The sequence below is a fragment of the Blennius ocellaris genome (assembly GCF_963422515.1).
Source record: "Blennius ocellaris genome assembly, chromosome: 22".
Lineage (NCBI taxonomy): Eukaryota > Metazoa > Chordata > Actinopteri > Blenniiformes > Blenniidae > Blennius > Blennius ocellaris.
The window spans coordinates 2,376,162-2,390,895 of NC_137671.1; the positions used below are offsets into that span (position 1 = coordinate 2,376,162).

General features: G+C 48.3%; 1 protein-coding gene across 1 annotated transcript in view; it reads left to right on the top strand.

The window, feature by feature from the left end:
• The window catches only part of anks1b (ankyrin repeat and sterile alpha motif domain containing 1B), a 132,672-nt gene that overhangs the window by 110,123 nt on the left and 7,815 nt on the right, over nucleotides 1-14,734 (top strand). The window contains 4 exon segments of the mRNA XM_080517898.1: nucleotides 9,221-9,328; nucleotides 9,484-9,684; nucleotides 10,042-10,167; nucleotides 13,861-13,932. Of these exon segments, the coding sequence (XP_080374024.1) occupies nucleotides 9,221-9,328; nucleotides 9,484-9,684; nucleotides 10,042-10,167; nucleotides 13,861-13,932 (507 nt within the window).

A 14,734-nucleotide genomic window follows, 5' to 3' on the forward strand; every position in this document is an offset into this window, starting at 1 on the left:
TGTTGCTCTGCTGAGGTGTTGAGTTGCTCTGTAGAGTTGCTCTGCTGAGATGTTGAGTTGCTCTGTAGAGTTGCTCTACTGAGGTGTTGAGTTGCTCTGTAGAGTAGCTCTGTTGAGATGTTGCGTTTCTCTGTAGAGTTGCTCTGATGAGGTGTTGAGTTGCTCTGTTGAGATGTTGATTTGCTCTGCAGAGTTGCTCCGCTGAGATGTTGAGTTGCTCTATAGAGTTGCTCCGCTGAGATGTTGAGTTGCTCTGTAGAGTTGCTCTGCTGAGATGTTGAGTTGCTCTGTAGAGTTGCTCTGCTGAGATGTCGAGTTTCTCTGTAGAGTTGCTCTGTTGAGGTGTTGAGTTGCTCTGCTGAGATGTTGAGTTGCTCTGTAGAGTTGCTCTGCTGAGATGTCGAGTTGCTCTGTAGAGTTGCTCTGCTGAGATGTTGAGTTGCTCAGCTGAGGAGTTGCGTTGCCATGAAGCAGGTCAGTTGCTCTCGGTCTGAACTGAACCTGGCTGCTGGTCCAGAACTTCTCCTGACGTCCAGATGAACCTCGGAGGAAACAAACATGGCATCCAGTGGAACTTAGGACACACTTCCTCATAGTAGTACACACTAAATACACACTAAATACACACTAAATACACACCAGCACAGTGTTCAGAGCTTCTCTGCAGTGTGAAGACTGGTTCTATCTCCAGGCTCTGAAGTATTTATTTACCCAGGAAAATTATAATATTATATGTGTGTATGTAGAACAGTGTTTTTCAACCACTGTGCCGCGGCACACTGGTGTTTCCGCGAGATATAGTCAGGTGTGCCGTGGGAAATTATCCAATTTCACATTTTTTCTAAAAAAAACCCCACTGTCAGCTGTGAGAGCAGTGTACAGAGTAATCATATATAAATACTGTGGCGAGCGCCACGGAAGAATTGCTCTGAGTGGAGATTCATTTGTGTCAGCTGATCACCAGAGGCTTTTATTTTGACATGAACACATGCAACTGGAACTTCATAACAGGACGACACTCCACACAAAACATTTCTCACTCCTGGTTGCACACCAACATCCAACAAACCAAACTAGACGAAATAATTAAAATCTGAACCGAGGAACAAAACACAACACAAGCACAAATCAACACACACAACAACCCCAACAACCTCCGGCAACACATAACCTGAACTCCCATCATGCCCCGCAGCGACCAACTCCGTGATCGCTAACAATACTCTTCGCCACTAGAGGGCAGCACAGAACTTTGCCGGTGAAATGTAAAGTGACAGACGTCAGTGTGGTTCATCTCCACCTCCTGCTACCATCTTGTATCAAAGTACTGTGTCAGTGACAGTGATGGAGAAGTTTTTGAAAACCAGGATCTCAGCTCTTCATCCATCAGATCCAGGTTTCACACTGAGGGAGTCACTATTAAAAAAAGACATTGGGAAATACTTTTTTCTGTATTTATTTGATTCCTGTTGATAAAGCATTGATGAGAACGACTTTATATTGTTAATAGAGGCTACAGAGTTTCACATTTTAACATTTCCAGGTGGTGGTGGTGTGCCTCCAGAGTTTTCCAAAGAGAAAAGTGTGTCTTGGCTCAAAAAAGGCTGAAAAACACTGGTGTAGAAGACCAGATTTCACAGATCTTGTTGCTGTCTTAATCCTGCAGCACCGCTTGGATGTGTTTGCACACACACACACACACACACACACACGCACACGCACACGCACACGCACACGCACACGCACACACACACGCGCCCTGTGCTTCCAGTCATAGTTACAGTTCTGCTGCTATTAATGGAGATACATTTGTCTCTGTGCAGGCAGCTTTATTAACGCCGCGCTCTCATTGGCTACCTGTTGTCTCAGCGATGAAAAGACTCATCCCATTGGTCACTCTCACATCATTTTTAACACATCGCTCGTAACCCCCCCCTCCCTCCTCGGTTGCTAGGAAACCATTGGTGTCCTGTTTCCTCATAGTGCAACCCCTGTTCATACACATTCAGGATATATATATATATATCACACACGCACACACACACACACACACACACACACACACACACACACACACACACACACACACACACACACACACTGTGATGAAGTGTTGAGGGTTGGAGAACTGTTTAGGCTGAAGCACCGTTCCTCTCCCAGCTGATCACATGATCTCAGCCCAGGCCCGTCGATAACAAGCGGTAATTGGTCGGGGGGGTGGATACTGGTCCCGTGGCGTCGTGCAGGCGACAGATCTCGGCGCGCAGCTTGAGCGTGATGTCAGCTGGTGGATTTATTCCTCCCGACGGGAATAAACACGCAGCTCAGCTCAGCCTGTTTCCAGACAGACTCCGGATCCGAACGCCGCTCCAATTCAAATTCAACCAAATGCTCCTGATCCGGAGTATTTATGGCAGCGTTTGGTTGGAGCGCCGTCATGGAGTCGCCTCCGGTTGGTTGCCTGGCAACGCCTCTTAGCGAAGGATGAACCAGGTTACAATAACAACAGGAACGTTTCACAGCGCTGGACAAGGCGCTATAGTGACTTCCTGGGTATGACCCGTAGGTTAAGCTAAGTAGCATTGTGGCTAATGGTAGCGTGAGGTACAACGTGGCAGGAGGAGAAAAACACAAGGACTGAAGCTGAGTGGAGAGGAGAAAAGTGTTTCACCAGAAGAAACTTCCAGAAGGTTCAGACGTTCTTCTTCTAACCGTGTGAGTTTAGAGGACAGAGAGAGGAAAGAACAGAGAGCAACAACCATGACAACACAACCAGTCCAAGGAACACTAATGAGTTCTGTATCTTCATTTTAGAAAGAGAGAGAGCATAGACGAGAGAGAGAGAGCATAGACTAGAGAGAGACAGAGAGAGAGAGAGCATAGACTAGAGAGAGCAAGAGAGCGCATAGACGAGAGCAAGAGAAAGAGAGAGCATAGACTAGAGAGAGAGAGAGCATCGACTAGAGCGAGAGAGAGTGAGAGAGCATAGACTAGAGCGAGAGAGAGCGAGAGAGTATAGGCTAGCGAGAGAGCATCGACTAGAGCGAGAGAGAGAGAGAGAGAGAGTATAGGCTAGAGAGAGAGAGAGTATAGGCTAGCGAGAGAGCATCGACTAGAGCGAGAGAGAGAGAGAGAGTATAGGCTAGAGAGAGAGCACAGACTAGAACGAGAGAGAGCGAGAGAGTATAGGCTAGCGAGAGAGAGTATAGACTAGAGCGAGAGAGAGAGAGAGAGAGTATAGGCTAGAGAGAGAGAGTATAGACTAGAGAGAGAGAGCGAGAGAACATAGACTAGAGAGAGAGAGCGAGAGAGTATAGGCTAACGAGAGAGAGAGGAAGACTCATCCTATTGGTCTGAGCTCCTCCTCTCAGGAACAGGAGGCGGGGCTCCTGCTGAAGCTCCGCCTCCCATTCCTGAGAGGAGGAGCTCCTGCTGAAGCTCCGCCCCTCCTGTTCCTGAGAGGAGGAGCTCCTGCTGTCCACAACAGAATAAAAATCCTTTCATCTGAAGCCACTGACATGTGAAGGCAGGAAGGTCGTCGTCTATGTTTGACCTGGTGACGCCACGTTTTCATCCTCCGGAGGTTATTTAGACTCTTCGTCAGCCGCTGGACTTCAAGAGATGTAAAAATATCACGTGAGCCGCGTGGCTGAAGTCAGTGTGTCAAGGCCTGGAGGTCCTCTGCTCATGTTTCAGACACATCGACACCGAGAGGCTGAAAACTGTATTTCACTGATGAACCGCCAATAAAACAGTTAAAAAACAATCTGGAGCAGTTCGCTGCCGCCACCTATAGGACAAAAAAGAAACGTGACAACACACATATGAGGTTTCCTTTAATACAAACGATCACCTCTACAAGCGTTTATTTGTATTTTGTATTGTATAAAATCAACTTTGTTTTTCTACACTTTTGACAGTTTTGAAAAAAAATTTAATTAATGACAATAAGAGATTGTCTCGGTCTTTCTGCGAAATGCGCCGGTTGTTGGTTCCTCTTAATCCGAGCAGAAGCTCCAAGAGGCGACGGAAAACTGAGCAGGTCATTTATATTTTCAGAAAACCGTTAACTTCATTCAAAAAGATGGAATCATTTTGTTTTTTTCTCGCAATTATTGAGATAATTGCCCTGTTGATGAGGGGAAATCGGGGTCAGAGTCTCCAGGTGTGGCTCGGTGGTCAGATATCTGACCGTGGCGTTTCCAGGAATAACCTCCAGCCTCTTAATCGCTCGCCAGTCGTTTCCAGATCGATGCCCGCAGCCCGAGACCTCGAGGCGGCCGTTCCTGCCAGGAGACGGCGCCTCCGGGGCCGCGGGGGGGGGGGGGGGGGGGGGGGGGGGGGTCGTGACCTCGCATTGTGGAGCGGGACACGTGATTTGGTCGCATCGACGGGAAGCAGGGGGAAGACGGACGCTGGCCGCGAACCAATCAGCCGCGGAGCCTCGTCTCTTCTGAGAATCAATCGGTTGTTATATCGGGGGCGCGTGAAGACGAGAGGGGGGGGACCTGAGGTCGGGACGGGGGGGGGGGACGGACGGAGGACATGAAGCCATGAAAAGTTGGGATGATTAAACCGCAGAGAGAAGAATGAGAGACTCTTCGCCTCTTTTCCTCCCCCTTCATTAAAACTACGTGCCGCTTGAGCACAGACAGTCATCGGACTGTTGATTTTACGCTCCAGCGAGTCAAACCCCCCCCCCCCCCCCCCCCCCTCCACACAGAGAGGCTTTTTATCTGGGCCGTCCCGGATGAGACGCTCTCCCTCCACTCATTGTCACACTTTTCTAAATACCTGGTTGTGAAGCAGCAGAACCAGGTCAGAGGGTTCACGCCGTTCGCTCGGAGTCTTTTACTGAAACTCAATAATTCAGCAGCAGATGATTCAATTCGTCTTAATTCTACGTGGGTATTTAATGTTTCTGAACTCGTTTTCAAACGTAAGTTCCCGATAAACCCCTTTTAAATCGTCTTTGACGGGGACTCGTTGCCGAAAAAGGCCACAACCCTGTTGTGTTCCGTACGTCAGGGGATCCAGGCGCCTCCTGAAATTCATAAGTTAGCCCAAATTTTGACCCACGAAACTCAACAAATGATGAGGAAATGTACAAATTAACCCCCAAAGTCACCACTGACAGAGCTGATCCACTGACGGAGCTGATCTACTGACGGAGCTGATCTACTGACGGAGCTGATCTCCGTTAATGAAGTCCGTTCAATGTGTGCCGAGGGGATTAGAGGATCGATCGTCACCCAGTCGACCCGCCTTAACAGATCAAACATCGTCTGGTTGCAAAGTGACTCTAGAATAAAGAACCGGGTGGAGAAACGCTGAAGATGGTTGCTGCAAATGTCCAAACTATTCTTCTGTTGTCTTTGACTCGTCGAAAGAAACGAGAAGAAATTTGGAAATTACAAACATAAGGATGTGCCTGCTATAGTAAGAGGTGGAGCCCAAATGTGAGAAACAATTTAAAGAAATTCACAAGTTTCTTTTCCAAAAAACGAGTTATATTGATTCCCGGTCAGTCAAACCTCTGGCGGCTGTAATGAAGCTGTCATTTGCAATCATTTGCGCAACACTGGCTGAAAGTGGAAAATCTACAGTAATGTCATGTTTTATGAACGTGTGCTTCAGATACAAGGGCCGAGTGAACGTTCAACACTCTTCTGCTCTTGTACTGTAAAGTACTGTACCCTACCGTACTGTACCGTACCATACTGTACTGTACGGTACTCTGAGCAGCCATGTGTCGGCGTGCGGCTGAAAGACAAGCGATGTCTCATCGAGGTCCAGCGATCCGGAGCCGTGGACGAGTCTCTGCCTGCAGCCGCCGCCGCCAAGATCATTTGAATGCAAATGTTCCGACGTTGCAGTGGAACTTCAGTCGGAGGGAGTACGAGTGTGTTTTACCAATAATGGCTGGGTGGCATTCAACCTGTCCTCCATTCAGGAGGAACAATATCTTCTTCTTCCTGAGGCCCAAACAGCTGTTTAAGTGTGTGTGTGTGTGTGTGTGTGTGTGTGTGTGTGTGTGTGTGTGTGTGTGTGTGTGTGTGTGTGTGTGTGTGTGTGTGTGTGTGTGTGTGTGTGTGTGTGTGTGTGTGTGTGTGTGTGTGGGTGACTGCTGCCGCAGCGCTCTGTTGCCATGGCGACAGGTGAACTTCAGGCTGAGGTTGATGCTCGTACTGTATTTGAAGTAGATGTTGTTGCGTAAGGCAAGCGTGTAACACACACACACACACACACACACACACACACACACACACACAAATACTCATCTCTTCGAGGTGTGTGACTGTGTCATAAAATAGTAGCGTGTCACGCCATCGTCTCTCAGCAGACGGCAGGACGCTGAATATTTCATAACCTCTTCCACTTACTGTAAAAACTCCCTCGTTTAAAAGATCATCAAAGACAGTGTCTTGCTGGATTTTTTTTTTTTTTTTTTTGACAATAACTATAATAATTTCATTGTGACTGTTTAGAGTCTTAATTTCCCAAAACTGGATGAGCGATGACCCTCATTCACCTCAAACACTCGTCACGTCTTACCGTATTGTCGGGACTATAAATCCCACTGTGATGTTGTCGCTGCTCATATGAATCATAAGACGTGTCCTATATACCAAAATATAGCACGTATACCACGTGTGACCACCAGATGTCTCTGTATGGCCGCAGAAAGCCGGCACCAGCGCCAGAAGAAAGACGTTTATTACTGCGGTATCTGAATGACGGAGCAAGAAAAAGAAAAACCTGCAGCAGAATTTCAAGTAAACATTATGTAAAGTAAGACACATTTAAAATGTTTACCCTCGTGAAAGAATAGCAACGTAGATGTTGGTAGGACCTCTGCTCTGTCAAACTGTTGTGTAACTGAATATTCTTGACATATTTGTTTTTTTAAGGTTTTTCTTAATGTACGCCAGCGCGACCTAAATTATAGTCCAGAAAATACGGTAAAAATACTGTACTATATATATACTGTACTATATATGTACTAAATATGTCCTATAAAAGGTAATCTTTTGTAGGACATATTTTCAGTCACTTAACTAGTCTGAATTTAGAGAAAGTCACTTTTCATAATAACAGAAGCCCCGTTGTGTTTAGTCGTAATCTATAGCAAAGTAGTAGAAGACTTGGCCAGTCTGTGTTTTTTCAACAACGTCTCAAACGGAGGCTTTATTTAGTTGGTAGGAAACGAGATACGAAAGCGTCTTTGCAGATGAACCCGCAGGACGACGTATCGAACGGTTCTAGACGTGGCGGATGAATTAAATATGAGCTGTTTGCATATCTGCTCCGTTGAGTGTCCAGGGGAATGCTTTGATAGTTGGGGTTTGTGCACGCAGACGTAAAATAGATCACCGCCCTCTGCCCAGGAGACAGTCACACATGGACGTTGTCACTTCCTGGACATTGCATGGACGTCTTGTGTGGACGTCACATGAACATCCAATGGAAACCGCACACACGCAAACACATGGCCACTCATAATATCACTGTGAAGTTATGGTGAGGAATGTCAAAGAAGCACACTGGAGGTAAAGCTTATACTTTTATTTTATTATCTTTTATTTTGACACACCAACAGGAACACCATGGCAGGAGGACACATGGACAACATTCCTCCCGTTATTGTCGACTGCGATCTAGTGGATCGCAGTCTGGTCTGTCAGGACAGAGGTTTGGGTTCAAATCCAGGTCCAGTCGCCAGTTTTTTGTTTTTTACGTTTTTCATTGTGTCACGTCATCCAGAGGTTTTGTTCAGACATTCCTGTGGCGTCCAGGAAAGACGTACATGAAGCTCTCATCTGGTTCCCTGAAGACGTCTTCTGGAGGAATGGGGGTGGCGTCTTAAAGGCGTGATCTGGACGGGCAGAGAAGGGAAACGCTTAAACTGATTTAACACCGTTATTCTGCAGAACGGAAGCAAAACCAACGTGACCCAGTAAGGAGTGACGTGGTGTTGGTGTGTGTCGCACGGCACGTTCTGGTTCTCAGAAAGCAGTTGGAGTCCAGCTCGGCTTCTGGGACTTTCCACTTGAGCTCCATGTTCTCAGGTTTCTTCACACAGTGGGGAAACATGGAGTTGTGTTGTTCAAGTTCTCCTGTATGCAGATGATGGTGTAGTAAATGGTGATGTTCTCCTGTATGCAGATGATGGTGTAGTAAATGGTGATGTTCTCCTGTATGCAGATGATGGTGTAGTAAATGGTGATGTTCTCCTCTATGCAGATGATGGTGTAGTAAATGGTGATGTTCTCCTGTATGCACATGATGGTGTAGTAAATGGTGATGTTCTCCTGTATGCAGATGATGGTGTAGTAAATGGTGATGTTCTCCAGATGCAGATGATGGTGTAGTAAATGGTACTAGTGTTCACTGACCTTTGAGTTGAGCTGATTTCTGTGTGTTGTCTTGATGCGACCGAGTTTTCCATAATAACTGTAATATATTACTCCTGGCTGCGATCAAACCGCTGATTAACATTACTGCTGCGACGTTGCACTTCAATCCGTCATAAGTTCTGTAGAAATGAGTCTATTGAGGAATAGTCTTTATTCAGGAATGTCTGTTTCCGTCAGTCCTGGTTTAAATGATGATATCAGTATTCCAGTGTCGTGGAGTTTAGCTTGACAGACATCATAGATTTCTGAGATCATAAATCCATTTCTTTTGGATTCGTCTGAGATATTAATATCATATTGATCTGAATCAAAGGAAGCAGTTGCAGTCGGAGTGGTGTTGGTGGCGTAATGATGATAGTAACAACGTGATGTGTTTCTATCACTCTGCTCTCATTAGTGAAGCCTGGAGTCTCTCAAGTCCTTCCTCTGGTTCATTCTCAGCCTCACGCTGGTGCTGATCATCTCCTACCTTCACACACACACACACACACACACACACACACACACACACACACACACACACACGCACACACACAGACGTAATGCCGTTATCATCCGTCCCAAAGCTTTTCCACTGTTCCGCTCCAGAAATGCTGTTTGTGAATCATGCAAATGAGATTGAGACTCGCATTCTTCCTCTGCCAACAGAGTTTTTGTCATTTTGGATTTCAGCGTGCACTCGCAGAATAAAACCTTCGCATGGTTGTCTTCCTGTGGAGATTGTACCAGAGACCCGAGTGCAAACATTCCGTGAATAAAAAGTGTAAAAAAAAAAAACCCGCTGGGATGTGTGTTTTCCTCAGGTGTTGAAGATCAGCTTCATCGGACACAGGAAGAGGATTCTGGCCTCGCTGGGCGACCGGCTGCACGAAGACACGCCCCAAAAACCTCCACGGGCCATTTCTCTACGGGTGAGGCTACGCTACTGCTTCGGGGGGGGGGGGGGATCTGAGGCTCCCTGCATACTGAACTTGACTGTCCTTCACGTGACGGAATATTGAGTGAAGCTCTTCTTTCTACCCTCTCCGACCTCTGACCTCCGACCTCGGCTGCTTGGCGGCGGCAGCCCGGAGGAAACCAGACCCCCCCTCAGCTCAGCCCCTCCGTCGGCCAGGCGGCGTACACGGCGGGCGTCCCGGGCGGCTCGCTGGACGTTCAGCACCTCATCATGCAGGCCGACGCCCGGCGCCGGCAGCGCAGCAACGACAACTACTTCGAAGACGTACCGAGATCCAAGCTGGAGAGACAGATGGCTCAAGTCAGCATGGTGAGGGGGGGTGAGGGTGGGGGGGGGGGGGGGGGGGGGGGGGTTGATGAATGCTCTCACTCAAGGTTTATAACTGAAACGGATTCTTCTGCCGCTTCGGTTTGAATCATTTTGACCTTCTGCTGGTTCCAGTAAAGTCAGAGGAATACTCTTAGTTACTTTTAGTTACCTCCCAGTTACCTCAGAGCGTCGCCTGACTTGGAGTCAAGTTCAGTTCACGTTGAAGGAAACTTTCAAATGTCAGGTGTGAAACATTTCGTCAGTTTGTTCGCGAGCCTGAACAGTTCATCAGTGTTCATCGGTTTGCTTCCTGTCCTCCCCCCTCGCTGATCCTCACGCTCGGCGTTGTGCTTGCAGGCGGGCGAGTGGTGCGAGCCCATCACGCTGCGTCCGCCCAACGAGGCCACGTCGTCCACGCCGGTGCAGTACTGGCAGCACCACCCCGAGAAGCTCATCTTCCAGTCCTGCGACTACGAAGCCTACGTGAGTCCCCCCCCTCCACCCTCCCCACCCTCCCCACACCCTCCCCACCCTCCCCACACCCTCCTCTCGAAACGCCTGCGAGGGTTGATGAGCGGCTCCGTGGCCCTCAGCCTCACCTCCCCGTCAATACGCTCTCATTACTCCTGCTTGCTCCGGTAAATTTAGACTCTGCCTGTTACGTAAAGCCTGGAAGGTGTTACCACCGATACTGCACTACTGGCGGTATTACTCACGGAGCACCGCTGGAAATACGCTCCCGAGTGACGCGGGCAAACTTGCGTTGGGAGTGTAGTACTTTCAGGTGAATTTTCCAGTAAATATAGAATAACTATACAATGGTGGCAGGTTTGTATTCCCAGACTTTAACATGTTGTAACGACACGAGAAGAATATTAGTCCACGTTCTGGAACAATGTATATTTCCTTAAAGGTACACCGTGTGAGATGGGAGTAGTACCAAGGTTGTGCACCGCGCGGCAGTGTTGAGTCTCATTAACACTCACATTTATGTGTTTGTCTGCCTGTGTTCATTTATTTAATTTATTTGTACGAATTTTACCAACATGCCATAAAAACTATTGACCCGTAAGTGCGTGAAAATCTCAGGGTCGATTTGTGTTCACTCCGTTTTGGGAGGCGAATCGGCCAAAGGTCAAGGTCGAGCTCACGAAAATGGTCGAAAAGGTGCTTTCGTCATAAGGCGGTCGGTCTTAATCCGATCGACGTCAAGCAAACTCCAAAACGTTCCGTTTTAATTCCCTCTCCCCTGATATTCCACAGGATGCAGTGACATCATCACCCTGGTCAGTGGTTGGAGGTCAAAGGTCGGGGGGTGAAATTGTATGAGCATCAGTGTACAAACAGACGAGGGAAGCAGTGGTGGATCAATGATTTTGTCGGCCTTTGGTTTCCATGGTAACCAATCGACCGGGCGCCCGTTCTCCTTGACAATGCAGTTAAATGCAGTGAAAACGGAATTCTTATATTGAGTCATTTAAATGAAAAATACGTTGAACTGCAGGAAGAGTCGTCATGCTGCCTTGAATAGTATTTCAAAGTAATAAAAGTCTTGGATCCTTGTACTTTGACACTAACAGCCACAGAGACGAGCGACACGATAGCGGCTGTTTTTTGTTTTTTTTTGTTTTGTGTAATTCAATTTCCAGGACGACTGCCAGCAGCCCTGTAACAGCGACTTAACGTTGTTAGCTGGAGCCACGGGAAAGTATTAGGAAGCCCAGGCGCCGTCCCTGTGGTCTGCCAAGCTGCAGACTCCCCGGCCCAAAGCCTGCGCCTCGTCTGAAAACAAGTCATCGTGCAGAGAAATGAGTTGTTTCTGCCTCTGGAATTGAACCGACGGCTGATTAAAAGGTGGATGAACGGAGTGAGGTCACCGCCTCAGCGCCGATCCGCGGAGATAAAGAAGCTGTGAACATGTCGGAGGCTCAAAGCTGCGTTCAGGAGCCACTTTGGGGATTAGAGGAGCTGCGAGGCGCAGAAACGCTCTGTCATCAGCGTCCCGCTAAACTCAGTGATTAGAGCGTCTTCATCAAACCTGAGGGACCCAGAGTCCAGACGGGACGGCCAGAGTGTGTCTCTCATGTCCCTCAGTGTTAGTGAAGCTGTTAGTGAAGCTGTTAGTAAAGCTGTTAGTGAAGCTGTTAGTGAAGCTGTTAGTGAAGCTGTTAGTGAAGCTACTGTTAGTAAAGCTGCTATTGAAGCTACTGTTAGTAAAGCTGTTATTGAAGCAGCGGTTAGTGAAGCTGTTAGTAAAGCTGTTAGTGAAACTACTGTTAGTAAAGCTGTTAGTGAAGCTGTTAGTGACACTGTTAGTGAAGCTACTGCAAGTAAAGCTTAGTGAAGCTGTTAGTGAAGCTGTTAGTGAAGCTGCTGCTTGTAAAGCTTAGTGAAGCTGTTAGTGAAGCTGTTAGTGACACTGTTAGTGAAGCTACTGCAAGTAAAGCTTAGTGAAGCTGTTAGTGAAGCTGTTAGTGAAGCTGCTGCTTGTAAAGCTTAGTGAAGCTGTTAGTGAAGCTGTTAGTGACACTGTTAGTGAAGCTACTGCAAGTAAAGCTTAGTGAAGCTGTTAGTGAAGCTGTTAGTGAAGCTGCTGCTTGTAAAGCTTAGTGAAGCTGTTAGTGAAGCTGTTAGTGACACTGTTAGTGAAGCTACTGCAAGTAAAGCTTAGTGAAGCTGTTAGTGAAGCTGCTGTTAGTGAAGCTGTTAGTGAAGCTGCTGTTAGTGAAGCTGTTAGTGAAGCTGCTGTTAGTGAAGCTGTTAGTGAAGCTGTTAGTGAAGCTGTTAGTGAAGCTGAAAAACTAATGCAACAGAGAGAACATGCAAACTCCAAATGCAAAGCCCAACTCAACCTGAGGTGGCGCTGTTCACCATTGTGCCTCCCTAAAGTAATCCTACTCAAGTGAATGTTATTATCATCGAGGGGCAGCAGCTGGCAGCCTTCATCATTCTTCATCACACTCATCCTCACCAAGCCTGCGAGCGGAGCTGACGGCTCCCCAGACGTCTCTCTGACAGGCGGCGTCTTCATCATGTCCTGCCACGTTACGTCATCGTCCGAGAGGAAACAGACGGATCCAGACCATCTGTCACAACGCGTTACCTGAAACACAGTAAACAGAGTGTGAATAGAAAGTAAACAGGGTATAAACACAGTAAACAGAATATAAACGCAGTAAAAAGAAAGTAAACAGGATATAAACACAGTAAACAAGTTATACACGCAGTAAAAAGAAAGTAAACAGGATATAAGGACACGTCGGCATGTGGACAGGTGGAGATGGGAATCAAACCTGCAAGCTTGGGAGACAAACGCTCTACCAACTGAGTCACGGACTGTAACAGTGGTCTGGTCCAGGAACCAGGAGACGGACTGTAACAGTGGTCTGGTCCAGGAACCAGGAGACGGACTGTAACAGGGGTCTGGTCCAGGAACCAGGAGACGGACTGTAACAGTGGTCTGGTCCAGGAACCAGGAGACGGACTGTAACCGTGGTCTGGTCCAGGAACCAGGAGACGGACTGTAACCGTGGTCTGGTCCAGGAACCAGGAGACGGACTGTAACAGTGGTCTGGTCCAGGAACCAGGAGACGGACTGTAACAGGGGTCTGGTGAACTTAGTTTCTATCACGTTATGGCCTGATGAATTTCAGCTCCTCTGTTTTCAACAAACACAATAAGAGTGTCATGGATTCGTCCATTAAGACGACGCTGGGAAAGGAGCCCAGGTTTTCTAGAAAATAAAGTGGGTCTAATTTGAAAGACATGTTTTTAAAGTCCTGTTCCGCCGAGCCACAATGTTGTGGGACCGTCACGGGGCCCCGTGGAGCTCTTGTGGGACCGTCACGGAATCCCGTGGAGCTCCTGCGGGACCATCACGGAATCCCATGGAGCTCTTGTGGGACCGTCATGGAGTCCCGTGGAGCTCTTGTGGGACCATCACGGAACCCCGTGGAGCTCTTGTGGGACCATCACGGAACCCCGTGGAGCTCTTGTGGGACCATCACGGAACCCCGTGGAGCTCTTGTGGGCCCGTCTCGGGGCCCCGTGGAGCTCTTGTGGGCCCGTCTCGGGGCCCCGTGGAGCTCCTGGCTGGAGGCCCCTGAAGCAGTCCCTGGAGAGGACGAAGTGTCCTCTACAGCCCAGGTGCTTCATTAAAGCGTGTCTCTTCCACAGTACCTGGGCTCCATGCTGGTGAAAGAGCTGCGAGGGACCGAGTCCACTCAAGACGCCTGCGCCAAGATGAGGGTAAATCTCACCGTAACACACCCCCCCCCCCCCACCCCCCATCTCTTCTCACGGAACCAGATTAAGGAGGATTTAGGCTTCATATCCTCGTCTGGCTGGTTCGATACCCCCAATCCCCCTTTTACCTCTGGTCACCTGTACACTCCTCCTGCTCCTTCTTCTTCTCTCTCTTTATTTCTAACCCGTCATCTCTGTCCTGCTATCGCTCTTTTCCTCTTTTCTACTCTCTCACTCTGCCAGCCGTCACTCTGCTGCTGCTGCTGCTGCTGCTGCTGCTGCATTCTCATTAATATTCATGAGACAAACACTGCTGCTCCTCTGTTTCCTGGTAGAGACCAACATGTACACCAATATATAGGAAGGATCTTCAACATGAACGCCAGTGAGACGAGCCCCTCCCTCCCTGCAGGTGGAGGTTCAGGTTCATGCTCTGTGGTGGAGTCCTGCTGCCTCCATCAGCTCTTCACCTCTACCTGATCATAACTGGTGGATTAGCAACAGTAGCAGCAGGAGCATGAGCAGTGCCAGTAGCAGTACGTACTAGTAGCAGCAGTAGCAGTACCATCAGCAGTAGCAACAGTAGCAGTGGCAGTACCAGCAGAAGTAGCAGTACCAGCAGCAGTAGTAGTACCAGCAGCAATAGCAGTACCAGCAGAAGTAGCAATAGCAGTACCAGCAGCAGCAGTAGTGAAGATGAAGGGCGGCCCCTGGTAGAAGTCGGGATCCTGAGAGGTTACCAGGTGACCAGTGAAACAGGAAGAGCTGGTGGGCAGTGAAGATCCTCCTGGGCCCCCCACCAGTT